The sequence below is a fragment of the Netta rufina genome (assembly GCF_964035555.1).
Source record: "Netta rufina genome assembly, chromosome: 6".
In the NCBI taxonomy this organism is placed as follows: domain Eukaryota; kingdom Metazoa; phylum Chordata; class Aves; order Anseriformes; family Anatidae; genus Netta; species Netta rufina.
Window position 1 is genome coordinate 4,673,407 of NC_140129.1, and position 26,520 is coordinate 4,699,926.

General features: G+C 42.9%; 2 protein-coding genes across 3 annotated transcripts in view; both read left to right on the forward strand.

The window, feature by feature from the left end:
* STAT4 (signal transducer and activator of transcription 4) overlaps positions 1 to 2,420 on the forward strand; it is a gene marked incomplete at its 5' end in the record, with an annotated part of 36,296 nt that extends 33,876 nt beyond the window's left edge. Inside the window, 2 exons of the mRNA XM_084288786.1 lie at positions 396 to 504; positions 2,304 to 2,420. Of these exons, the coding sequence (XP_084144912.1) occupies positions 396 to 504; positions 2,304 to 2,330 (136 nt within the window). The 3' untranslated portion in view covers positions 2,331 to 2,420. The remainder of the gene's footprint in view (positions 1 to 395; positions 505 to 2,303) is intronic.
* A 2,235-nt stretch (positions 2,421 to 4,655) lies between these two features.
* On the forward strand, positions 4,656 to 26,471 carry STAT1 (signal transducer and activator of transcription 1). Of its 2 annotated transcripts, none has more exons than XM_084289044.1 (24): positions 4,656 to 4,758; positions 5,197 to 5,325; positions 5,947 to 6,091; positions 7,295 to 7,393; positions 9,284 to 9,379; positions 9,560 to 9,638; positions 10,538 to 10,629; positions 11,231 to 11,382; positions 11,665 to 11,823; positions 13,091 to 13,183; positions 13,695 to 13,754; positions 14,536 to 14,565; positions 14,648 to 14,741; positions 15,606 to 15,647; positions 16,142 to 16,225; positions 16,395 to 16,493; positions 16,995 to 17,130; positions 18,941 to 18,996; positions 19,411 to 19,505; positions 21,293 to 21,432; positions 22,548 to 22,733; positions 23,303 to 23,378; positions 23,819 to 23,921; positions 24,505 to 26,471. In XM_084289044.1, exons 1-24 carry the CDS (start codon positions 4,682 to 4,684, stop codon positions 24,526 to 24,528), a joined length of 2,346 nt encoding a protein of 781 aa, XP_084145170.1. In that variant the 5' UTR covers positions 4,656 to 4,681; the 3' UTR covers positions 24,529 to 26,471. The 2 variants fall into 2 exon arrangements, with proteins under 2 accessions (XP_084145170.1, XP_084145171.1); XM_084289045.1 differs by having other exon boundaries at positions 23,819 to 23,894.
* Positions 26,472 to 26,520: the final 49 nt, after the last annotated feature.

Sequence of the window (26,520 nt, forward strand, 5' to 3'; positions counted from 1 at the left end):
GTAAGTTTTTGTTTGGCCAAGGACTGCTAAAGACAAGGGAAGTGAAGAGCTTCACTCCCAGAGCGCTTTTCCTGTGCATGGAGCCAAACATGTAAAAACTGAATGCAGACTTTATGGTATGCTGCTCTACATCATCTTCCACTCTCCCCTTTTTCTGGCCAGCCACTGATATTACAGAGTCAAGATTAACCTCTCCCTTCCTTTGGCCCTATTCCCTACGTTTTTAAACATACACCAGGTCCTTGGCGTATGCTCACAGCAACCCTAATAAGCACAGGCTTAACTGCCTCAATTAAGCATTCAACATGAGTGATCCACCATGCTCCACAGCAATCTTCCATCAAATTGGTGGGATTTACATTACTTTTAATGTCATTTTCTACTTTTTTTTTAAGCTTAAATGATTCTACAGATCCACATTCTCCATCAGATCTTCTTCCTATGTCTCCGAGCGTTTATGCGGTGCTGAGAGAACACCTGAGTCCCACAGTGATCGAGACTGCTGTACGTTGCAAACATTTCCACTCCTAAGTTACTGCTAAGCAAACAGGGTGTATACAACACAGGTGGTGGTTGTAAAGTGGCTGCTGTACCATTAGGAAAACGCTCGAGCTCTTTCAGCAGTTGCTGCGTTGCGTTCTGAAACGGTGCTGCAGACATTTCCTACTCGAGCAGGGATGGGATGCTGCAGATACTTGGAAGCATTGCTTCAGATGAAATTATCAAACTCACAGGCCAGCGAACCCTGAGTGCCAAAATTCAGAGGTCTCAGGGTTCTCGCACAAATGAAGCCAAATGCAGATGGACTACAGTAATTTTGTAGATAACACAAAGGACACGACTTCCTCAGGAAAGCCGCACAGGGAGCACACACATTTCTGACCCTGCAGACTCACACAACTCCTCAGCACTTTTGATATCTGGTACCAGGATGAGAAAATTAAAAAGTCAACTCACATTTTTAGCAGATAAAACTCATATTCATTAAGACTACAGAGGCAGATTGGTAAAATACTGTATCGATCACAGCACGGTCTGTTAAAAATATTCGCCACTTTTTCCTAACAAGTAGAAATGTTGTTCAGAGCTCTGCGCTTCCAAAGATCAGTTCAGCTTTCAAACTATAAAGTCAAAATCATGTGGCTTAGAGTAGTGCTGATTTTTCCGCACTGGGGATTTGTCCAGCAGAATTCTATCAGGAAACACAGCAGTGGTTTGGCTTTAACCACTTTAAAAGAAAACATCCTTTCAAAAAAAAAAAAAAAAAAAAAAAAAAAAAAAAGCTTTTAGTTTCCTATATATTTGATGATTTATGATCTTAAAATGATTGTGTCCTTAAAAGCCTGTCTACTCCCCTCCGAATGACTCCCTGTAAACTCTCCTCCTCATCTACAAACCAAACAAAAATAAAACAGATTCTTGGCTGTCTGGAAGCGTGGTGAAACTTCACATACCAAGAGAGGAATTCTTTAAAATAGACCAAGCCGAAAAGCTGATCGAGAGCAAAATATTCTCCTTTGCTTCTTCAACATTTTTCTGGTAGTGCTCATGACAAACTGATTCTTCAGCTAAAACTGAAGTAGTAGTCTGAATGAAAATTCTGGGTTAAAAGCTCCCATACTCACTCATCTGCCATTTATTTTCATGTATATTTAAAACAGTTTTGACCTTCCGAATTGCGTTTGTGAACTACGTGTGTATTTGCATTTCCCCGTTTCTGGGTTGAAAAGAAAAGTTGGCTTCACTTTTGTTTAACATCACGTTCAAAACATTTGTGGTTTCTTTTTAGCACGCACAACAATTCTCAAACCACCTCTGTCCAGAGCTTCCAAACCAGCGGTGATTGTCACCATATTCTGGGGCCACAACCACACAAAAAAATTACACAATGAGTTGGGAGAGTCAAGTAAAATCACGTTGCAGTTTTTAAGGGTACTAGAGAAGTAGTTCGGCGAACTGCTAGATGGTAGGTGGATTTCTGGAGGCTCTTGCTAGACATGTGCTCAAGTTCTGCTAGAAATTAGGGCAGAAAATAGTTTTGGAAGATTTTAACATTCCTTATTTCCCTTTTCCACTCTATTTACCCTCCTAAATGAGAACGGGCATGATATGGAGGTTTTTTCTTTATTCCTACAAATTCACAAAACATAATCTACCCACACAAAGAGCTGGCACTATACTGAAGTCCAGGAAGCAAGGTTATCAAAGGAGCCGGAGCAGGTTTGCTTTGCAGTTGTTTTTGAATGAACAGCAGTAATTGCCTTAAGACTGATCTTTTCCTTTCTTTTTTTTTTTCCTTCCAGCTGAGTTCTCCTTACTCAACTGACTGAACTCCACATACTGGAATCTTGTGGACACTGGATGGGTTAAAAGTCTCGAAAATATTTTCTTCATCATCTTTGTAAACCAGCATTTCCTGGAAACCATTATAATGCTGTCCTCACTGATAAAAGGCCAAATCCTTTCTGGACTGTGGGTCATTTGACTCTGGTTGGGTGCAGCAGGCATAAATACTTGCAGAATTACTGGCCTTAGAATTGCTGTAAATATGACAGTGTAAGAACAGAACTTTTTGCTTCTGATAACAGCATATAAGGACAAATAAAGACTTTAAGGCGTTTGGAGAAATCAGTTTTTATTACATGCAATAGTAACCATCTTTCTGTATGCCCTTGGTTTAGCTTCTATTTTTAATTTAAGATTCTCATCCCTCTGAGTTCAATTGTCCCGTAGGTATCCAGGGGTTCTTTTTTCCCAATGATGAACTACCTCGAGCATAGGTTTTTATCTGCCACTGCAGCAGAAGCTGTGGGAGAGAGGAAGGCAAGACTAGGAAGAGAAGGGAGTTCTATGAGGAGATCAGACATAAAACTTGTGGTGACAAACGGCTCTGTCTTCATTTTTGCAGCTGGAAGACAGGGTTAGTAAAATCTGTCACTGTTTTCAGGGGGAAGTAAATCTGTGTGCAGTACTTACTCTTGTACCTGGGCGCTATCAGAAAGCCTACAAACTAGAAGTGCTGATCTGACACACGGTTTGGACACTATCTGGTAAATGCAGACTGGGAGGCAGTTTTAAGAAGTAATTACTGAAGAGCTGCAACATCTTCTGGCCACTGGGCACGTTGTGACACATGACAATGTTACGTGCCTGTTGGAAACTCACCTAGTAAGCAGAATAACTGGTTTTATACTGCCTTTTTATTTTATTTTATTTTATTTTATTTTATTTGCTTCAGGCATAGATTAATGCTTGCTTGTTTGAGGCTTTTGGTTTTGTTTTTCCCCCAATACTATCCCTAAAAACTGTTAATGGAATAATAAACTGGCGATTCCAAGGCCACCGTCTTTCATGTGTGTAGCCTCATTAAGATCTAATTCTTGTGTGCAGAGTAAATGGTTAACGCAGTTCTTAAAACACACAAACAATTATGTATTTGCACTTTATACTCTTCTTGAGTACATACTCAAGAGTATTTATACTCTTCTTGGCGCAAATCAGATAACCAGGGTGAAAACATGGAGTCAGTTAGACCCAGATTTCGCTTTCATTTCTCTACTTCGCTCACCCCCTTCACCCACAGTATTGATGTTAATTAGCAGCATCGCTGTTAGAACAGAAACAGATTATTCCATGCATCACCCAAATACTGCATTGGACTGACTTTAAATGAACAAACGCTTCTCTGTAGCTGACTAATCTGAGCTGATTCAAAGCTAGCTGCAGATAGGGAGTCCTATTTTCTCTCAGAAAGCATCATGTATAAATGATTTTCCAAAACAATTGTGTATATACATCTAATAAGATCTGTAATTTATATGACCAGTATGAATAAAGAGAGATTTTGGCTTAAAGTCGGATCCCTGGAATTCTTCAAGATACGAGAGGGACTCTTCTTGCGCTAACACAGCCTTAAGAAACAGCAACTTGGTCTTGCATTTTCTAGCATGCCTGTTTGTTCCAACCCATTTTCACCACCAGAATAGAAACAAAACGGCAAATGGCTCCTGCCCACCCCAATCTCATGAGGAACATGATGAAGGAAACAAGCCCAGGAATGTTTCTCTCTCCTTTGCCCCCGCTCCCCATGAAATCCAACTTAAATAGTTGGACGTTCTTGGCTTGAAGATCGAGTTTTTTGTGTTGCTGGACGGGACTGTGAAACAGGGCTTGGCACTAGTTTTTATTATCCTTTTAAAAACGCGGTTAGCACAGGGCGGGTTAACAGTTAACGGGACGGCGCCTCAGCTGAGGGCTGCGCCGCAGAAGCAGGTCACTTCATGTGAAACCAGCAGGTGTGGCAGCAGCGCGACTTTTGTCCTTCAGCCGCTGTGAGGTGAGGGCTCTGCCTCGGTAAAAGGAGGCATTAGAGGAGGGGGCTCCCCGCTGACGGCCCCCTGAGGCGCGACCGTGCCCCAAAATGGCCGCCCGGGGGCGCGCGGGCGGGGGCGGGGGCGGGGGCGCGCGCGGCGCTTTCGGTTTCGCCTGCCGGGCGCCGGCCGCCTTTCCGCGAAGTCACGTGGGGGCGGCGCCGGGCCGCGCCTGCGCGCTGCGCCCCCGCTCCTTCCCAGCCGCGCGGAAGGAGAGGGGGGGAGGAGGCGGGGCCTCCGAGCGCCGCCGCGCGCGCCCATTGGCCGGCGCGGCGGGGGCCGGGCTCCCATTGGCCCCGCCGCGAGCCCCCATGGCCGCGGCCCGGCGGCTATTTGTGGGCGCGAGCGGCGGGCGCGAGCCGAGCCGCGGGGCTGCCTCGTCCGACGGGTAAGTGCGCGCCGCCAACGGTCGCCCCTAACGGTCACCAACGGCCGCTAACGGCCCTCGCGCCTCCCTCCCCTCAGCAGGCGGCCCCAGGCTCCTGCCTGCCGGGCAAAGTCCTGCCCCTCCCCTCGCTGCCTGCCCCGAGCGCTGCCGGAGGGGCGCAGGGGGACGAAGCGCCGGTTGTCTAAGGAAAGGTGACTCCACTTGGAGCTGTTTTTCGTTAAATAATGCACTGAGAGCCTCAATTCGCGATTTTTTCTCTATTGTTTTAATTAAAACAAAGCCAATGTACAATATTATCATGCAGTCGCCCAACAGAACACGTTTCTCTTGGCTGGAAGCACTCTTCCTCCCTGCACCTTCGTTTTTAATGAAAAGCTGAGTTCCCACTCAGCTATTAATCACTCACACTGATTATTATTTTTCTTCTCCCTTCCCCAGAATGACTCAGTGGTACCAGCTCCAGCAACTTGACTCCAAGTTCTTGGAGCAAGTTCACCAGCTGTACGATGACAGCTTCCCCATGGAGATCAGGCAGTACCTGGCACAGTGGCTGGAGAACCAGGACTGGTAAGCACCGAAAACGACCTCCGGGTTACGTGACAAGAAGGGGTCTTGTATTTTGCTGCTGCCTCTAACTCTGCGTGTGCTGGGGAAGCGAGCTGCCAGGGAAACCCTTGCTGGTAGGACACTTCAGTAGCTGTGTGGCTGAGGGACACAAAGAGGGGCAGGAACCCAGCCTATTTAGAGTAACGTGTACCATCTCATAATCCCCTTTGGTCCCTAACAGAAGTAGTTGTTTTAAGACAGATCAGTTTCTTTTGGCATCTCATGCTCTCACTAGTCAGTGCTTTGTATTTTTTCCAAAGCTTCTGCAGAGTGTGTTTCTAGAACTGTAGAACAATGTGCATGTGTCTCAGGGTCACCTTCAGCTTCCTGACGTGCATGGAACAGGTAAATGAGGCCACACAGAGTGTGGCAACAGTAGCCCCAGGGAAAGGGAGCGCTTCTCTGTCAAGGAAAGTGAAATAGAAGGTGAGAGAATAACAGTGGCTTATGTTTGAAGGTAATTCTTACTGCTTGCATGTATCCCAACTGGGGGTTAATAGTGAAGTACTCCTGCACCCGTTTCTTGAACACCGCTTGGAAGTACTGAAGTACTTAACACAAGCATGCCTTGAATCATTCCAGGGAACATGCAGCCAACAACGTCTCTTTTGCTACGGTGCTGTTCCATGACCTGCTGTCACAGCTCGACGATCAGTTCAGTCGATTTTTGATAGAAAACAACTTTCTGCTGCAGCACAACATAAGGAAAAGCAAGCGTAACCTTCAGGTATGCCTGGGACGCGTGCCTGTGTATTTGCGTGAGTGGCTTCAGTACTGCGATTGGATGTCTCTAAGCAGACTACCCTGCCAGGAGGGACTTTTCACAAAGTGTTTGAGTTCTGAATACTTATTCAGGGTTCTCAAACATTCCTACTCTTGGTTTTAAATTGGCTACGGTTAGAAAGTTAGTTTCAGTAAGAGTACGGTTGCAGTTCGAGAGTTGTTGAAACAGAAAGTGGAGTTAGTAAGGTGTTGGCTACATCTGTTTGGAGCACCTACATGGATGCCATTCACTTACCCCATGCTTTCCCCAGTTAGTTTCTTTCATGTCCTAACAAGACAAAAGAAGATGCAGAAGAAACACGGTGGAAGAAATGCCATAGAGCTACAGAATCACAACAAATAGCAGGGGGCCTGTCATTAGGCAACAATTCTACGCATGTATCATATCGGCAAAGAAATGGACCGAGTGATTGGTAGCGGGGGCACTGCAGAACATATTCTTTGACTTAATTAGTTTCCTTAGCCAGTCAGCCCGTCCCCCCTGCAGGGCTCTGCGCCAGAGGATCTTCCACAGTTGCCTCCTCCACATCTGATTTCCCACGCACTTAGCTTATCCTCACTGCAGGTCGGTGCCCGGGGGAGTGTTTTCTGAAGACAGGACCAGCCTCTCGGTCAAGAGGGCTGGCACAACTCAGCAGCTCCTAAGGCAGTACTCAGCCTAGAACATGTTTCAGCTTGGTACCTGCATCAAGCAGAAAGCCTGAATTTGCATCCAGCCCCGTCTGTGTTCCTGAGAGGCAGCAAACCTCTCCCCTTTACATCCTCAAGCAAGAGCTGCCCCCACCAAGCTAGAACAGCCCCTCAAAGCCAGCAGCTCCATCTCTAAGGAATGGAAGGGTGGCTCCCAAGAGAAGAGAAGCTGTCTCTAGGACTATGATGTATTTTCTGCCTTCTTCCAGTAATGGCACAAAACAATGGAGAAGGGCTGGAGACAAGTCCCACGGTCTCTTTGTAAGCTAACAGAGAAATAACAGGCAGAGAAAACCCTTCTCTTAGATGGTTGCAGCAGTTGCACTCCATGTAGTCTTGGAGCAAACAATGACCAGTGCCTCAAGGCTTCAATTCACAACTTTTTTGCCAATTGGTTTAAAGAAAAGACGAGAGATTCCATTTCTGAACTTTAACAATAGCCTGTCTCTAATGGCAGGATAACTTCCAAGAAGACCCAATACACATGGCAATGATCATCTACAACTGTTTGAAAGAAGAAAGGAAAATACTGAACAGTGCCCAGTTATCTAATCAGGTAAGTTAGTCTTGGGATGTCTGTCTGCTGCAGTCCTATCTGCCCTTTCCTATTATTTGGGACAGAGACAGGAAAAAGACAAAGAGCAAACAGGCTGTTTCTGCTTTGCCTCACAATGTGATTTTTAAAGATGGAAGAGTAAACACTGGCACGTACTGGTTAGTTTGAGCTGTATGAAGTGTTCAGAGGAGAAAGGGCCAGAAAGTAATTCTGATTCCTTGGGTAATGTAAAAGGTAAATTATTTTTAATTCCTCTGTAGTATGACCTGATGTGCTTATCTTTTTTTTTTTTTTTTTAAATCAAGCACTATTTCTATTTAATCAACAGTGCTTCCCTTATTTCTTCAAGATTCTAGCTTTTTTCTTCTGCATTTTACTCCCAATTTACTCTGTACTGACCAGCTGAGCTTTGGTGGTTTTCTGTGAAAGTGATGCTGCATTCTCCCTGCCCAGTTACCTTCAAGTATTGTTTTTTTTTTTTTTTTTTTTTTTTTTAAAAAAAATCTCATTTCCTCCTTCTGAACCATAGGTAAATCCATACACTTCTCCCTTCCTTATCAGTTCTAACAATGCATGTCACGTTTTCCTTTCCAAGAACTGTATCACAATAAAATCCTGCAGTTGGGAAAGTTGTGCAGACTGTGTAGCTAGATGTAATCCACTTATGTAGTAATGAAGTGATGACTAACCAAGCACATGTAAGTTCCAATACTGAAATACTTCCCGTTACAACAAGCTTTTGAGAAGGCTGGGACACTGGCTTTCAACAATGAGCCTAATGCAACTGTGTCCAAAATAGCTTCTCTAAAAAGCCACTGTGGCAAAGCCACTCCCAAATACCTTGTAGCTGTAGTACAGCTGTCAGTTTCTGTTCTGGCTCATGACACAAAAGCATGAACTGCCTTTCCAGCATGCCAGCTGGTCCAAATTAGAAAAAGAAACAAATCTTGCTGTACTTACCATTGGCAGCATGTAAAACACCATGCCCTACCTCTGCTTTCCAATAAGTTTAATAAAGGTTCTCATTTTCCAAAACAAGCATAATTGTAAGCATCATAAAAAAGCAAAGACATCCCCTGTATTAGGGTATGCTCAGATTGCCCTGGTGACCTGATCAAGGCTCTGATGGGGAACCTTTACCAGTTTATAGACAAATTCTCTAGCTGACCTCAGCTTAAGTGCAATAATGCATCCCCGACTGTCCTGCGTTGGAGGAACAATGCATGTCTAATACACATAGGATTAGATTGGATTTGGGGGGTTGGAGCTAGGTGATCTTCAAGGTCCCTTCCGTTACACGTGGAACAAAAATCCTGTCTTTCAAATTACTGCAACTCTTGCTGAGTGAAGTAATGCCATAAGCTTCCAGCTTTCAAAGGAGCTATACTGAGATCTAAGATGTATTTTACTGTCCTGTAGGAAAAAATAAATCACATAAGAGGTTATCCCATTGGCCTGTACACCAAGCTACCTTGCTCTCCCTCTTAGCCTTTTTCTCCCCGTTGCCTGAATGGATGAATCTAACATTTAAAATAGATGTGATCCAGCCTTCAGCACGGTTGTTTTCTTGGAATATATTTAGAAAAATGCATTAAAATAAGCAAAATAGGAGGATGGATTTGTGCAAAGAAAACAGTGTTTATAGCTTTTTATTGGTATAATGAAAAATGCAGCATCACCACAGAAAAAAATTTTCTTAATCCTCCCTGGTCCTTGCAAAATCACTTGAACTCTTCTATAAAACCTTGCTATGACTTATGAGAATAAGTAATGCTTTGTGAGGCTATTTGTTAACAAAAGCCACTAACTAGCATTAACAACAAAAAAAAAACCTCTACTCTTGGTTCACTCAGATTTGATTTCTGGTTTTGTTCTACTTGCCGCCCTCAGATGGAAGTGGGGAGTGTACAGAACACCGTGATTGGGATGCTGGACAAACAGAAGGAACTTGACGCGAAAGTTAAGGCTGTAAAAAACAGTGTTATAGTAAGTATAGTACGATTACAGCTGTATTTAAAGCAGTTTTTAATCGATTCACACGCATTGAAAAGCTTCCAGTGCATAAAAGACTTTTTAAAGTGACAAGTAAAAATAAGGTGATTGGCTTTAAACTCTGTCATGTGAAAATATTGAGTAATTGTGGCCACCTTCATTTACGCTTCATAGGATGTGGAACAAGACATCAAGACATTAGAGGATGTGCAAGATGAATATGACTTTAAATGTAAAACCTTGCAGAACAGAGGTGAGTAATTTATCAAGGACGTGCCTTATTGCATGCAGCTCGTAAGAGTAAACTCTCCTGTCATATGTCAGGAAGCCAAGCTACATGATATGCAGCCAAACTTACTGTTCATGTCCCTCCCTCATCAGTGCTGCCTTATGCTGAAACCTAAATTCCCCAAAATGGATTCTCGTAATGTGTTCTTAGAAGAGAACCTTTTTGCTAACGTGGCATTCCTTTGTCCTTGACTTCTGTTTGCCCATAGAAATAGCAGACACTATAGACTGTGACCACACAGGGTTCGTTATATAGATCTTTTGGACTTAGTTTCAAAACAAACTAACAGTTTCCCTTCAGTTTCTAACACAAATTCCAGTTGATTAGCCCTTAGAAGAGGGCTGACTACTACCTTGAGCCATAGTCTTGGTCTTTGTAGTTGGTGCACTTCCACAAGTGGATGGGAGCCTCTAACTTAAGGTCAGTGGGGCCACTGTATGGGAGCTATCAGCATGGGCTTCTCTCAGAAGGCTATAAATATCCTCCCTTGAAGTACGAGTTAACTTTAGTTGCCAGGTTAGGTAACATGAGTGATTCATGTCAGCATGAGGAAAAAAAAACAGCATCTACAGAACATAAAGAACTCCACTTAAAATAATGACATCAAAAACAAACTCATATCAGGTACTTTGCCTTGCATTGATGCTTTAAGTGGAGAGTCCTTTCAAAAGAGAGGAAAGGAGAAAAAAATGTAGATGGCCCAATTTTTCCTCCCTTAAACTTTACAGATATACTGCAGTTGACATGAGCCACGTGGGTCTCTTCCTCGGTGGTTTCCCTCACCCCCTGCTTACTTCTCTGTTCTCACAAGGCCTGCTGCTGTTTTTTAGCCTCAGCTTCACAGTTTGGACTTATTTTTACAGAGCATGAGCCCAATGGTGTGTCACAGGAGGAATATAAGAAAGAACAGATGAATCTCAAGAAGATGTTCTTATTACTTGACATCAAGAGAAAGGTAGTGCATTAGTTTTCTTTTCAGAAGGCAACAACAATTGATTTTGAATGCATGTTCATTTTCATTAGGTTGACTTATCAAATCATAGCAATTTTTTTCTGCTCTCACTTCGAGCTGAATTTTGTTCACTCAATCCTTCCTGGAAATCTAGAACATCACTAAGCAGTTATATTTCTCTTCTAGCGACCTTTCTTTATCAAACTGTTAGGTAAAGCTACAAGAACGAGAGGAATTAACGCAGTATCAATAATCACGTTTTTGAGGAAAAAACAACTAAGATATTTACAGCTGTGTTTTAGTTAAGTGTGCTGCTCACTCTTATTGCAGTGCTGAAGTCTCCAGCAAGCACTGGGTGGTCCCAAATATACACTTGGGACACTGTCTCTTTGGAATACTGAATATGCATCATTTCTCCACTTAATCTAGCAAATACTGCAGCTAAAAAGAAGTAGATGTTATGGGAAACATCTTCTGCTGGTAGAAAGTATTACTCTGAGGTCCTTGCAAAGTTTTACAAGACACAGCACTAGCTAAAACAGCACTTAGATTTTTTTTGTATTAAAGATTTTTAATAAATAGGGTAATTTAACATTCCCTATAGGAAGTGGTGAACAAGATCATACAGCTGTTGAACACCACAGAGCACACACAGAGTGCTCTCATTAATGAGGAGCTGGTGGAGTGGAAACACAGGCAACAGACTGCATGTATTGGTGGCCCTCCCAATGCCTGCCTTGACCAGCTACAGAACTGGTAAGTCTCCAGACAAGGACTGTGTTGGCCAAACGCTTGAAGCGTGTTATGAAGGAGCACCAGATCTGTCAAATACGCTGATTATTTATGTTACATGCTTTCATTCTGTCACAGCGTAACTACATGTCACTGATATTTTTGGTTTTTACACTTCACCACATTTCCAATGCAAAAGTGTTCTTTGTGTACTGTGTGCTCCTTAGAGACAGTTACCTCGCTGGTGTCTCAGCATTATTACAACACAAAAAATATGCTAAAAGTAATGAAACCCTCTAATTGTAGGTTCACCATTGTTGCTGAAAGCCTGCAGCAAGTTCGTCAGCAGCTCAAAAAGCTTGAGGAACTGGAGCAGAAGCTTACTTATGACCCTGATCCCATCACAAAAAACAAACAAGTTCTGCAGGACCGAACACACAGTCTTTTCAAACAGCTTATCCAGAGGTAACGGACAAGAAGGGTCTTTTTGCAACTGTGAATGAATGGATGGAATCTTCCCTTCTGTTTGCTCAGGATTTCAGGCGCACTGACTTTGCCTTTTCTGAGGTTTTCCTATGTTTGTTACAAACATTAAGTAATCATTTTTTTGAGATTTATCCTGCTTCACCTTTCCACAGGCCTAAACCTGTGGAAAGGGTTTGTGACCTGTCATCCTGTAAGTCAGCAGGAGCTTGCTACAACATGCATTAATTACAAGCTCCTTGTCTGTCAATCTATGTCTTGATTTCAGCTGCAGCCCTACAAGCCACCTTGTGAATCCAGCCCCACCAAGCTATGCCCAAGATAAATACACACTAGATTCTCCACCCTTTTGTGTCTGGATGCATCTTGTCTGTCTCCAACATAGGGAGGCCAGCCCTACCCTCTAGCATCTGTGATGCAAATTACTGTAGTTGGTAGATGCTACGTGTACAATCCAAGTCCCATTCTGTAGCATACAGTACATGACAACTCATGCTGCAGAAGACTTGAAACTAGCAGATAAGAGCAGGGCCTGAGATCCAGCATGTAACCCCCTGTGCAGGGGCTGAGACTTGGGTTTCCAAAGTGCCATTCAATGCCTCGACCACTAGCTTTCAATTGGAGGACACGGGTATCGCAACAAGAAAGAGCTGCATTAGCGCAGCTGCTGTAAGTTCTCATGTGCAAGTACAGTGGAGGGAAGCATCCCTGCCTAGGACTTGCTAATAGAAACACTTCAGGGTTTGTGTCTACAAAAGGCACCTACAGACACAGTTTGGGGTCCATCTGTACAGGAATTTGCTTTGTGGTGTCAGGTAGCCCTCACTGAATCCCTAGATAGTTTATCTAGCTCTTGGGTGTGTGTTACAACACCAAGCATAAGAATTTAGCAAGCTGAAAATAGCAAGTGAAGCAACACTCCTCATGTGGATTATGTGAGTTGCATCAGTGTTTACACACAGTTTGATTTCAGGGAAGTCTGAGGTAGCACTCCATCCTACCTAAGGGCTGTGTTTCCTAAATGCACGAATGGCTCACAAAGTCACTTTACGCTTTAAACATTCCTAGGCCTGCTGAAACAAGCAAAAAGAAAGCCACACAGAACTCGGTATCCATTGAAACAGAATGAATTAGTGGGCAGAACTACTAGGAAATAATCATTCTTTTGAAATTTGTTTTGTGTGTAGCTTCATATACCTTAAAGAAAACACTGATAAATCAAATTGCCTTTAATCTATTCTTTCCATAGCTCCTTCGTGGTAGAGAGACAGCCTTGCATGCCAACCCACCCTCAGAGGCCATTAGTCCTTAAGACAGGCGTACAGTTCACTGTGAAGCTCAGGTATGTTTTTCCCTTCCCCTTCTTTTGCAGGGAGTTTTTCATTTCGTTGGCTTCCTACAGCTGGGGAGATGGCACACATTACACAGTAGCCAAAGTGCTGAGGTCAAGGGGATGAGCAAAGTGCCAAGTGGCAGGGGGATGTCTTCTATCTAAGCTTAACTTGTGTTCAGGTTTTACCCTTTACCAGGTGTGGTGACAATCGAGTGGTTGAGAAATACAAGCAGATAGTAGATCAGATACATGCAGGCTATTTTTTCCATGCAAAGTAACCCATTTGCCAATCTATTTTTACCTCTAAAGCAGGAACTGGGATCAGTTCTACAGACTGCTAATTTATACTGTCACTGCACATGTTACCTTGTACAGAGCGAGCTTGGGGCCCGTACATGTTCCTGAGCTGTGCTGCTCAAATACACCTGTGATAAGCAGCACTACATCAGAGCAGCTGTCTTTTGTAGTTGCAGTCATCTTTTTTTTCTTTTTTTTTTTTTTTTTTTAAATCTCTTTGCAGATTGCTGGTGAAATTGCAGGAACTGAACTACAACCTGAAAGTGAAAGTTTTGTTTGATAAGTATGTTGTATTTTTCTCGTTCTTCTCTATGAGAAAGCAAAGCAGGCCTCATGTTCAGAAATCCAGAAGGCAGCCAGATTAAGTAAGTGTTGGATTAGGCCAGGAGTAGGCTGGTTCTCCATCACAATAGGCACATCCTTCCCCTACACCCTTAGTCTAGGTCTTTCTACCCAGTTTTGGGAGATGTCACAAAGGACAGAAGGCCTCAAGTTCTTACTGCCAGCCATGTTCATGTGTGCTGAGGAGAGCTCGCTACTGCTAGATCAGCCTGGGCACAGAACAGCACTTGGTCAGCATGTGCACTGCTGAACCACTTTTCTCTGCTGTGGATGTTTCACTTGTGCTAGCACAGAAAGCAGAGCTGAAAGCATAGAATTGAACTCTGTCTCCAGGCACATACAGCTTCCCTGCTTTTCAGTTGTCTTTAGAAGTGTACCAGATAATGCAATTCAGTAAAACTGTGAGTGGTGGGAGAACTGATTTAATTGGTGCACTGATTTCTTCAACAAGTGATATGGTTTGAAAGCAGATTTATAGGAAGTGTATCGAATTTCAGAGGAAGAGTTGAAACCTAGGCACCCATGAAAAAAAAGTGAACCTCGGTAAAAAGGTAGCTTGTGTAAGGCAATGTTTGTTTTGACTGCTCGAACCAATCGACCCTCTTGCACAACAGATTTCACAGAAGCATTTTAGCAGTTCTCAGTCAGCTATTAAAAAACAGATTTGCTGTGTCTGTGGCAGAATCTTTAGATGATTTTATCTTTTTTTTTTTTTTTGACAGAGATGTAAGCGAGAAGAACTCAGTCAAAGGGTATGTAGCATCGCAGTTTGATATACTAATGTTGGGTTCTTTCAATGGATTTCAGACCTCTAATTCTTTTTTCTTTGTGAAGGTTCAGGAAATTTAATATTCTGGGAACAAACACAAAAGTAATGAACATGGAAGAATCTACTAACGGAAGTCTAGCAGCAGAGTTCAGGCATTTGGTAGGGGATTTTTTCTTTCATTGACACATCCATTTAATTGTGTGGGCAGAGGGTGCGGTAGGAAGTAGGCAATTTGCTTTTATTATTGAAGTCAGCGTTTACTTTCATAAAAAAAAAAAAAAAGGAACTGTGAACAAACATCTCTTCAAAATCTTTGGCGTGGTTCAGCTGAAATGCTTATTGCTGACTGCCTTTCTGGCCCTATTTCAATGACAAGTATTTGCTGCCATACAGCTTATCCTGTAATGAGCATGTTGGAGGAGTAAGAGAAAGAAGCCTAGAACTCTTTTGGGCTTTTCAGGGGAGGGTCCATAGACAGAGAAGCATAGAGTAATTTAAAGATATTTGGCATTGGAAGAGGAAAATTGTCTAAGAGGGAGCAGCTACAAGAAATTCAGTGCCTTCAAGAGACAATAAGACACCTGATTTGCAGATTACAAAGTAAATCAGATTGGTTTCATCATAACAACAGGAAAGGAAAAAATGCAAGTCTTGAACCTGATAACACAGAAGTCTCCCTTCACTAGTAGTGTACGTTCTGGACAGCGTTCAGAGTTTTGTTCAATTCAGAGGTGTACTTTTGATAAACCAGTATTTTATCTGATCCTTGCTGATTTCATACTGCTTCTGTTGCTATAAGGCCTCTTATATAAAGACACAGTACCTGCTTTCACGGCTGAATGCTTTATAAAAGAGTAGTATACATTATAATGCTTTCACAACTTCGAAACAAACAGTATCAGACACCGGTGCAGCAAGTTGACATGCAGTTGAGCAGCTAGAGCACAGAAGCAATTTGCATCCACTACTGCTTTCAGTTGTGAAAGAGGTAAATGAGTGACAGCTTTGTTTGTTTGTTTGCAGCAACTGAAAGAACAGAAAAACGCAGGATGCAGAACAAATGAGGTATGCAACACTAGCCTTGTTCATAAAGCTTTTGCACAACACCAAGACGACATTCAAACATTTTAAGACAATGCTCCACTCAGCCCCATGAAGAAACACACAGAGACAGACTACCAGTAGAGTTCAGCTTTTCTAAGAAGTTATCTATGTAGGAGATGTCTGCAAATGACAACTACTGCCGGAATGATTCCTCTCAACTCTTTCTCATTGGCATCTAGCTTTAACAGGCCTTTCCAGCAATTAGAAATCTTTGTGGCTTTTGGTAGCAGCCGCAAAGGAGAGATGCTTAGAAAGTACCCATTATAATATGCAGTTTTAGGAAGTTAGCGTTATCACTTAACTGTGGGCTGTAAACCATCTCTGAAGTCCAGAGCAAGGAGTGTCCCAAAACAAGCAACTTCAGAGAAAAGGGTTTTCCCATAATAAATCCCTTCCCCTCCCCTCCAGCAATTTTCAGTCCCTGAAACGTTTTTTTATTTTTTCCTTCTTCAAAGGGTCCTCTCATCGTGACAGAAGAACTTCACTCCCTGAGTTTTGAGACACAGCTGTGCCAGCCTGGCTTAGTAATAGACCTTGAGGTATGTCTTAAATGAAAGAGATGGAATTAGCTTCCTCTGTCACTTATGGTGACAATTAAAACGGTACAAGCAGGGAATTAAGATGGAAACAGGTTTGAGGGTACTATAAAGAAGGACTTCAGCAGGGATGCAGGATAGTCTGACGTGTTTCCTCCTGTTCCCCTTTCAGACCACATCCCTTCCCATTGTTGTGATCTCAAACGTGAGCCAGCTTCCAAGCGGATGGGCTTCTATCTTATGGTTCAACATGCTGTCTACTGACCCCAAGGTATTTGCAAAACAAAAACCCTTTCTACCTCTGTGGAAACAGTTCCTGAAATTGTATTAATGTAGATTTTAAGCATCAGTTGCATGCAAGTGGCTGCTACATTTTTGCCCTGCAGATGACTGCTAACAGCTTTTGGGCATAGAGAGGGAGGCAGAATGACTTACTGACCCTACCCTACCCAGTGTTTGGAACCCAAAAAGGGAATTTATTTATTGTATTCAGTATACACAGTGAGAAGCCAAATAATCATGCAAAAATGCAAACCCTGGGATCTGGCAATCTGACCCACTGGGAGAAGACCTACCCAAAGCAGAGTTCCAGAAACTGCTCTTCCCAGTAAAGAGTCCCCATCAGAATAGCAGTCCGGTTTTGAGGGTTGTCTCAAGCTGACATCCATTCTCACATCTGCATTTGTTTAGGCACTGCACCTTCATGAATTCAAGTGGCATTCCAAAGTTAATGTTTACTAACTGTACGTTGTATTTTTCCCTTCCATTCCAGAACTTGTCCTTCTTTCTGAATCCACCTTATGCAAAGTGGTCGAAACTTTCTGAAGTTCTGAGCTGGCAGTTTTCCTCTGTGACAAAGAGAGGCCTTAATGCAGATCAGTTGAGCATGCTGGGAGAGAAGCTACTTGGTATGGTCTGCTTCTACCACTTTAAGCCTTTTAGTTCCATTGAACAAGCAGATGGCCAGTTTGAATTGAAGCAAGTTCATGTTTTCTGCAATCTGTTTTAAGTTTTCACTTCCTCTTAAGTCTTTTCCCCTTATACAATATCACACTGTAGCAATACAATGTTTTCTAGCTTTCCACTTCATAGAGTTTGCAAAGGAAGGTCAGGTCATGAAAAAAATCTGCAGTTCTATCCTAGGGGTTCATGCAATAGGGCATTGCTAGCTGGAGCTACTTCTGCCTGTTGAAGAAGTTCTAAATGTTTACTACATACATACATAGAATTTTACTACATACGTAGTAAACATGTGTTGATATACCTGTCCCCAGCTACAGGGAACATTTATGCTGCATACACAGAGTTGCCATACCAAAGCACAGGCACTATGAAACTATTAAGAGATACCAAATGAAACGTCTCCCAGGCCAGAATCCTTAGTAAAAGCATCGTCAGCCATGGGTTTTGTTCTCCAAACTCCTGGTCCATTTGCCTGATAGGCAGGGTACCCGTCACAGCTACTGACTTCGCATAGTGGACTCAGGATAAAAATACCATTGATTCAGTATATTCCCCTATTCCTTAGGTTTCAGAAAGCATTTATGTTTCAAGGGATTTGGCTTTAGGAAGTCTAGGTATCAAGTACAACATTCCAGACTCTTTAATTCCCTTTCCCTAATTTCCCAGACATAAGATCTGACAACAAAAACAACCTCCTTAATTTAAATAGGTTACCTTTAAAAATAAGTGTCCTTACAGACTTTTAGTTAGGCTGATTAATCATAATGAAGACAAAGCAACCCCTGACATTCCTATGGTCAACTTGTATTTCAGAACTTAGATCTTTGTCACAGTAAGGATGCTATTTAAGTCTCATCTCTGCAGCTAAAACTACTTCACCACTGAAAAAAAATATCCCCAAAGTTGAACACGATGTAGTCAGGATCCTTTAATGCAAGGGGATGTAGAATCTAACAGGGTGCCAGGATGCAACTCACCTACTGCTTTTGTGATGTGAACATTGATCTCTTGGTCTCTAATATTAGCAGTATCAGAAACAAGCTTCCTTAGCCCAATTTGTTTTTAAAGAAAAAGAGAGGGAAAAGATGATTTCTGTCTTTATTGAAATTCATAGCTTGGCCTGTATTGGAAAGAATTGTGCCCTGAAGACTGTCAGGGTCCACAAAGCTGCTGTAGTCGTGGCATAGGATTTTCTTGGATGTTTTGATGCAATTATGAAACACTGACATTAAAACAAGGAGAGGGAGTAATTACAACAGGAATGAGAAGAGCCCGTGGTTGAGGTGGACCCAGGAGCAGGACTTCCTAGGTTAAAAGCTGACAAGTCACCAGAGCTGAGAACAGAAAAGTTCTTAATCTCAGGGGAAAAAAAAAAAAAGTTGCAAGGTCTGTTCAGCTCCTACAGAAAAGCTTACAGTTTGCTGTAGAAGAGATTTTTTTTCAAAATGCTTCCAGGAAGAGAACTAACTGGTGCATACTAGGTGTAGTACAGTGTAGAAAACCAGAATGAGTTAGTTCCCATTAGGCAAGGTTTGCCTTGCACTCTGGGGGCCACATTGGGTCAGTCTCATGCAGTGAACTTCTTCAGAGGGGGCCTCTGCAAGCTCTCTGCTGTAGCTTTCCATTTCTTTCCTTTCTTAGCTCACCACTTCAGAGCTGCAAGTTACCACTCAGAACTTGCTGCTCTAAGTCACTTCCTTTCTGCCTTTTTAAGTACCTTATGGAACATGACTGATGCCCATTTATTCTGTTCAGGGCCAACGAGTGGAGGATCTCATGATGGTCTTATTCCTTGGACAAGATTCTGCAAGGTATGAACTCAGTTTAAAAACTGTGAGGATTTTATTTATTTATTCCTGCCCAGGCCAGAACCAGATCCTGTCCTGTGTTCTTAAACCAGCATAGTTAGTTGCCCAAGAGTTAACTAGGTACATCTGTGGGTACTGTGGGTTCAGGCAGCCTTCTCTCTCTCACTGCCTCTTGCCTTAAGATTCAGCACATGACTCATTGCCAGTAGTTTCTGTTGTTCTTTAATAGGGGCACAGAAAGGAGGGGAAAATCATAAAGAGAAGAATATGGGGGTGATGGAGAAGAAAAGGGGAGAAACATGCAAGAGCAGGAAGATGATAGCACTGAGACTGAGAGCTTGCTTCCTCTCCTTTTAACAAAACTCATGCTTCATTTTCCCCATTCTCCTCCCCCCTCACCCTACCTCTGAATTTCAGGAAAATATAAATGACAAAAATTTCCCTTTTTGGCTGTGGATTGAGGGAATTCTGGAGCTTATTAAGAAACATCTCCTCTGTCTCTGGAATGATGGGTAAGACCTGAATGAAGTTAACAAAAGTGTGGTCATTGCCTCAAAGCTTTCACTCGGGTTAAAAATTGCATCATCAGGTTGTGAGATTGTTTGTACTGACACTTGGGATCAAATCAAGTGCAACTCACAAACAAAGTCCTGAGGCAACCAATTTCTAGCAGTGAGGAAGTCTTGACTGCCTCAGTCACAGAAAGAGAAGGGCTCTGAATATTCAGTTTTTTTTTTTTCTTCTTTTTTTTGCCTCTTTAAGTAGAGTCTCTTCCACCATAAGCAGTTTCTTCCCACACCACGGAACAGAGCCTCTTTTTTATTTATCAGGGAAGACTGAAGTACAACGAAGTATAATACATAAAGTGATCGTCCATCTTAAAAATAAAAAAAAAGCACCCACAAACAGTACTTGTGAGTGTCCTGTAGGTGGCAGCAGCCAGACTATCTGCAATACCAGTGCAGAAAGGAGGCTTTACCAACGGAGTAGTAAGACCATGCAAAATTGAAAATGAGTTCCATTTATCCTCTAATACTATTTTAGCAAACCTTGAGTTCTGGTATTGCTGATTTCAGAAGTAATTTCTGCCAGAAACAGGCCCGACCACAGTGACAACTGTGCGCTCTAGTTGGTTATTTAAGCTAGGCTCTGACATTATGAAATGCTGTTAACAGCTCATGTGCTGTGGAGTATCCCACAAGTCTGCAGCCTTGCTCTTATTGCATTCAACAGACTTCAAATTATTACCTCCTAGTTCCAGAGGGGTTCAGTCTAAACCTTGTTGTACTGCCGAAAACAAAATGAGCGGATGACAAGACCACAACACGACTTCACAGACTCCCCTTGCATGCACATCGCTAAGCATTACAGCTACAAGAACACTTGCCTTTCTTCATACGTGAGGGATAGGAAGGCAGAAGACTTGTTACACACAGCACACTTCTTACCCACAGAACGTATCTGTTACATACAGCACGCTATTTAGAAGACAGAATAAGACACCTGAAGTTTCTAAACAAAATCATGCTTATTTAGTAGACTATGCAAGGAGTATTTTCCCTAGCAATACACAGAAGCACAGCTATTCCTCAAAATTTTGTTGTTACTAACAAAGTACTTTGAGGAATTAACAGTGCAAAGAAATTCTGACTTTTAAAAAAAAAAAAAAAAACACGCAACTGGGGCTTGATCAGAGTTCTGACCTATTGCTGGCTTGTACAACTCCCTCCCAGTATCTGTCCAGGCCAGCTTGTTTTGTATTTTTTCAAATTACTTCAACGCAAAAAATGTGCCGAGCATAATGTGTTTTTGTGATAGAAGTCACACAAGCTTAACAAGTGATCTAGAAGACACGCACAAGGAATAAAATGAATCACTCAAATGTATGGATGCAATCTGGTAGCTAGCAAGCTTTGTTTCGTCAGCCAAAGAGGAAAAATAACTGATCCGTAATACAGTTTTAAAGTTAAAATTGCTATCTAGGATTTGACCATATTGCGTACACATCACTTGACTTCTACCTCCACAGCCTACTTTTGATAGAAAATATACATATGTGTAAATATTGTGAGCTCAGAAAAATGGTTGGAGAAGCCACCAGGCAAAAGGACAAGTGATGAGAAGAGCAGAGGTGATTCATGGCTTCCGCAGGGCAGCTCCAGCCCTGCTCGCCTCCCAGCTGTTCACAGGACAAAGCTTTCTATGAGGCTTTCATAAATACTTCAGTTCTTTAAAGTGACAAAAGCTTTTTAGTTTTCCTAGCTGGACCAGCACAGCCTTTTTCTTTTTGACATTGCAGCTGCATCATGGGATTCATCAGTAAAGAGAAAGAGCGCGCTCTGTTGAAGGACCAGAGTCCAGGAACATTCTTACTAAGGTTCAGCGAGAGCAGCAGAGAGGGAGCAATCACGTTTACTTGGGTAGAAGGATCTCAAAACGGTAAGTTGGTAACAGAGAATGCCTTGATCTTCAAAACACATGCTTACATCAGAACACCTCGTCTTTATGCTTGTCTCTTTCACGCAGAGAACCAATGCAGTTCACCACCCAGACAGCTACAGGCCACAAACCACAGCAGATCCCTGCCTTACTGGGTACAGTTCATAAGCCATGCAATTGATTAAGCAGAACTATTAAAACTTCCCCAGTACTGCTTCTGACCTAGAAGTTTGCTGAGGACAAACCACCTGGGCTGTGTACAGACACACGCAAACCTGTGCCTCTCCCTCTCTCTAGCCCTGTATCACCTTCCCCACCAGCTGTTTCTCTCCTGGGAATTGTTCATCACAGCCTCATTCAGTCCCCTGGACTGTTGTTCTCTGCCCTACTTCATCTTGTACGCAACTTCTTTTCTTGAACATCTTTCTTTAACTCATTGTCTGTCCGGTTTGTTCCTTCCTTCTCTTGTTCTTCCTAGAGGAGCCCTGTATTTGCTTACCTCATTTTCCTTGCAGTTCTCCTTCCTCCTGCTTCCAGGAATGGTCAAACAGCCTGACACCACCACGAGCCAGGCCATTTCTCTCACCATCTTTCAGGGAAGCCTAAAGGCTCTAAAGCTGCAAGAAGATATAACCTCCCTTATCACACTGCTTAAACCAACCCCACCTGCCAGGATTCTGCAGCTGACATTTAACTTGGATAAGCCCAAGACCTGTAGCAGCTGGGGAAGCAAGTGCTGAGTGCACTTGCATCACCTCTTTTTTCTTTCTCCTTGTTGCCTTCATACCTGAGGCATCCAAAAACTGAATTTTTGTTTTTGAAAATATAAAACAGGGTGATAGCATTTGGGGCTTTCAGGAAGGCTTTTATGCGTCTCTATTTTTCCTAAGAGCCCCTAGTGGTGTATTAGGGTCAAAGTTTCTAATAGGCAATAGAGCTTGAATGGCATCAGCTGGCAGAAGGCAGGTAAGGCAGCACAGCTTCAACGAGCACCCCTCAAAACTGGTGTGCTCACTTTGGAAGTAAGCCTTTTGCTCACTTGACCTGCAGCTTTGGACAGTTTTAGAACAAGCTTTGAAGCCACCTTTAAGAGTCATTTCTTCTCTCACCTCCAGAGCCCCAGTTCCATTCGGTAGAACCGTACACCAAGAAGGAGCTCTCTGCTGTTACCTTCCCCGATATCATTCGCAACTACAAAGTGATGGCAGCTGAGAACATTCCTGAAAACCCACTGCGATTTCTGTACCCAGATATTCCCAAAGACAACGCCTTTGGCAAATACTACTCCAGGCCTAAGGAGGGTGAGTGCTATAAACGGTTCGTGTAGCATAAGCGTGTCTGTTCGTGAGGTGGGTGGGAGCTGGGTAACTCCTGTGGCATAGAAGGGAAGGGCAGCAGTTGGATCGAACATCTTGGCAGCCTAACCCGTGTTTGAGTGCTGCTCAGACGAAGAAGCACCTGAGCTTCAGTAGGTTAAGACACCTGTTTTTAAAGAGGAACAACACAAGTTCTGATCGGCTCAAAAAGATGTCTCTGTCCTTCTCATTCAGTTTTGTTTGCCTGTGGCATATTTAGAGACGTAGGTTCCCACTAACAGCTGGAACCACGACAGTCATATTTGACTCTTGCACTACACTGAGACTGGCAGTGTGGATCAGTATGTGAAGCTGCAGGGAGGTTTCATTTCCCAGTGTCAATAGGGAAAAGCAAAATCTGACTAAAAGTGAAATGAACTAACCATAGTGCTATAAAATACACAAGACCTGTGTATTATTAGGGTCACAAGCTTTATTTGAAACAAAGATGGCAATGGGAGGTAAACCTGATATAAAAAAACAAGCTTTTTTTTTTTTTTTCTCTCTCATTAAAGCCCCAGAGCCTATGGATTTGGACGGTCCCAAGGGAAACGGCTACATCAAGACTGAGTTAATCTCTGTTTCTGAAGTGTAAGTTTGGATTGCTAGGAACTGAGCACAATTTTCCAGCTGTAGTTCACCTGTCTTCATATTTAAGGTGCCCCTAACAAACCTTTCCTCTCTGAGGATGTGATCACGCCACATTCATGAACTGCTGTCATTGAAACAATTGACATTTTTACATTCAAAAAACAAGCTGTAGGCAGTCACACTAGCTAACAATTCCATGAAAACCAAGTTCTTAAACACTTGTTGGGCTCATTCGACTAGAATGTAGATCACCACGTATTCCTGTTGTTCACTGAAAGCCACGCTTGCTTTGCAAAGCATGGTACATTTCAGCTAGCTCTTCTTCTCAAGAGAGCCCATGAGTGGAATTTCTGGACTCTGAGCCAGCCATGGTAGCCCAGCTGTGCCTGACTTCTTCAGTGCAGGCTGATCATTTATCCCTGTTGTTTTCTTCCTTTTAGCCACCCCTCCAGGCTCCAGTCTCCAGAAAATCTGCTGCCCATGTCTCCTGAAGAGTTCGATGAGGTGTCTCGGATGGTGGGTCCGGCGGAGATTGACACTGTGGTACACATCATAAACCAGCCTTTTGGGGGAAGATTTAGCTAAACTTGCATTCCTCCCCTCACTCCTCTCCTCCCCATTCAAAAATACGTCAGCCAGCTGCCACAAGCTGCCACTTCCAAACGCTTCTCTTCAAATACGTGAAGGGAAACTGGGAACTGAGACTTAAACTTGGTTGCTCTAAGTTGATGCTTCCACTTTTCGGTGGGGATAGGTGTGAAGGAACAGCAAAGCAAAGCTTCCAAAACATTTCCCCTTCCCCTTACAGGAGGGAGGAAGGAATAATAATGTCGTCATCCATGTGGTGATGGGGGTAGGGAGGGAAGCTGGAGTAGGTACTGCTGTACCTGTAAGGTAGTGCCTGTTAACAGACCTGTATTAGCTTTTTGTTACGCTAAAGGGAAAAAAATAAAGCTAAATTAAGGGATGACTTTCCCACCCACACCCACCCCACAGCAGTTTGAGCACCAGAGTCACACCTTTAGGGTATTTGGGGAAGACCTCACTGTGCTCCAGACAGTAAAGGCTTTAGAGCACGGGGGCTTTACTGAGCTTGTGTAATTGACATGTCCTTTCCTTGTTGCAGATGTGTTCAGCATATTCAACTTAAAGGTTGAGCTTTTGACTGCATCATTAACCAGCTGATTAGCTTATGCATCCTGCTCTACAGTCAATGACTTGGTGACAAGCTTCACTCCAATTCTTTGGGAAGGCCCTGGGTAATTCAAAGCATACGTTTCTCAACCTGAAGGTCCACAGTAGCAATTTTTAACTAGTGGGAAAACAAACAGCAGTCTGCGTAGGCTCCGTATACGCACAATTTTGGTTTCATTAAAGTTTTAAGTTTTAATACGCACAATTTTTAAGTTTCATTAAAGAACATCCCAGTGACAGCATACTGTGCCAGGGCAAAGGAAGAGAGAAGGATAAGAATGAGGGGTCCTCACAAGAGTGAGGGGGAGAAACGCGCATTTAAGTGAATTTGGTAAATGGAACATTTAAAGGGGTTGGCTGTACATGAAAGGATTTCAGAGGAAAGCTAGTTCTTTTGCAGAGACTCTCTGTTCAGAGCGCTTGCACCTTCTGCTTCTGAAGAACTTTGACAGCTTTGAATCTTTTTCTGCACCACAGAAAGGGGAGAAAAGAAATGTGCTGCAGGTATGCATGCCACACTGAATCTGTATGATACTGAAGTTTGACCTAGGTTTCTTTTATAGAAGCACGGCTTACTGCTCTGCAGGAAAATGTAAGCCAAAAAACGTTATCCACGTTTCGTTTTTGCTCGTTTCTTACAGCAGAATCTTATTGGGTAGGATGTTTTGCACAATCTTTCACATAAAGAGCACTTAGGAAAACACCTTGAAGCTCTATTGGCACATGCTGAGCTTGCAGCTCAACGTATACAATCAAGCCTAAAGCTTGCAGATTGCAGTCAGCAGCTGGCAGCACTATCAGACAAAACAAGAACCTAGAGTAAAAAAAAATGGGTTTGTTTTTACTCACTGTGCTTAATTAACCACAGTGAGGATCCGGTCACTGGTAGCTTTTACAGTAAAACATGCCAAGTGGAATGGAACTTAATTTTCTCCTGTACTATGAAACTGGGCACTTAATTGCTGAAGAGCTGGAAGACTCAACAAGCTTTGCTAAGTGATTCTGCAATTAGGGAGAGGGCACAGGAAAGTGAAAAACTATACTGAGTAATAGCAGCAGGATACGCTATCTTTAGTACCTAAGGCATAAAATCGTGCTTCTGTCAGAGGAGGAACAGAGTTGTTTTTCGGCATGTTTGAAGGCAATTAACAACTCAATTAAGATGCAAGGTTGTCTTAAGCAGTGGACTCTTGCACTAAGGGCAGGTATTAGTCCAGACTGCTAATTAGCATGCAGCCACTGAGAAGGGCTCCAGGACACGGGTGCTGGATTGCCCATGTTCAGGTAGAGGTGCTAGTGCAGCTTCTGGCCCTCCTGCTATCCCTGCCCCGTGCCTGGGAGGTCAGCAGTGACCAACGTGGCTCAGGAACTGCAGAGCTGCTTTGCAACCATCCAGCTATGCTGAATTGATCGGCTGCTTCTCATGAAATAACTAACTAGTTCAGTTCAGTGTATTCTGCCCAGGAAGGCCAACCCACCCCTGCAAAAGCTCAAGGGAAAGAAAATTGGAAGGGCCTACAGCAAGCCAAGTATATACTTAAATGGAAAGTATTGTTAAACTGTCTTACTTTTGGTACCCCAGGTTACTGAGGCTAACAGAATATCACGACTGGTGACCTAATGCTTTAGTCTTAGCATGAATAGCTGAACATGAGCCTTCATTGTAATATAGGATCAGGTATTTTTTTCTCCGAGCTATACCTTGTACCAATGTTCTATATGCAGCAGTCTATTTGCATTATTTTTAAACTTCAGTTTTTAGCAACCAGGATGAAATTTTCTTGTGAGACTTAAAACAGCCTTATTCGTAACTTTGTCTTTACATGGTCAGTAGTCCCAAAGCATTTTTTTTCCAATGGAGCATTATTTTGCCATTTTAAATAAATGGAAGTGTCCTTCTTCGTGGGTTTTGGCTATTTCTATTCTAATAATGTTGTGCCTGCCAGTA

What these genes read in the sequence shown, in the direction of transcription:
- STAT1 (XM_084289044.1), top strand. Translation starts at nt 4,682, where the DNA reads ATGGCCGCGGCCCGGCGGCTATTTGTGGGCGCGAGCGGCGGGCGCGAG. An exon ending in GAGAAGAACTCAGTCAAAGG is followed by an intron (nt 14,566 to 14,647) that starts GTATGTAGCATC and finishes TTCTTTGTGAAG; the next exon opens with GTTCAGGAAATTTAATATTC. An exon ending in CAGGATGCAGAACAAATGAG is followed by an intron (nt 15,648 to 16,141) that starts GTATGCAACACT and finishes CCTTCTTCAAAG; the next exon opens with GGTCCTCTCATCGTGACAGA.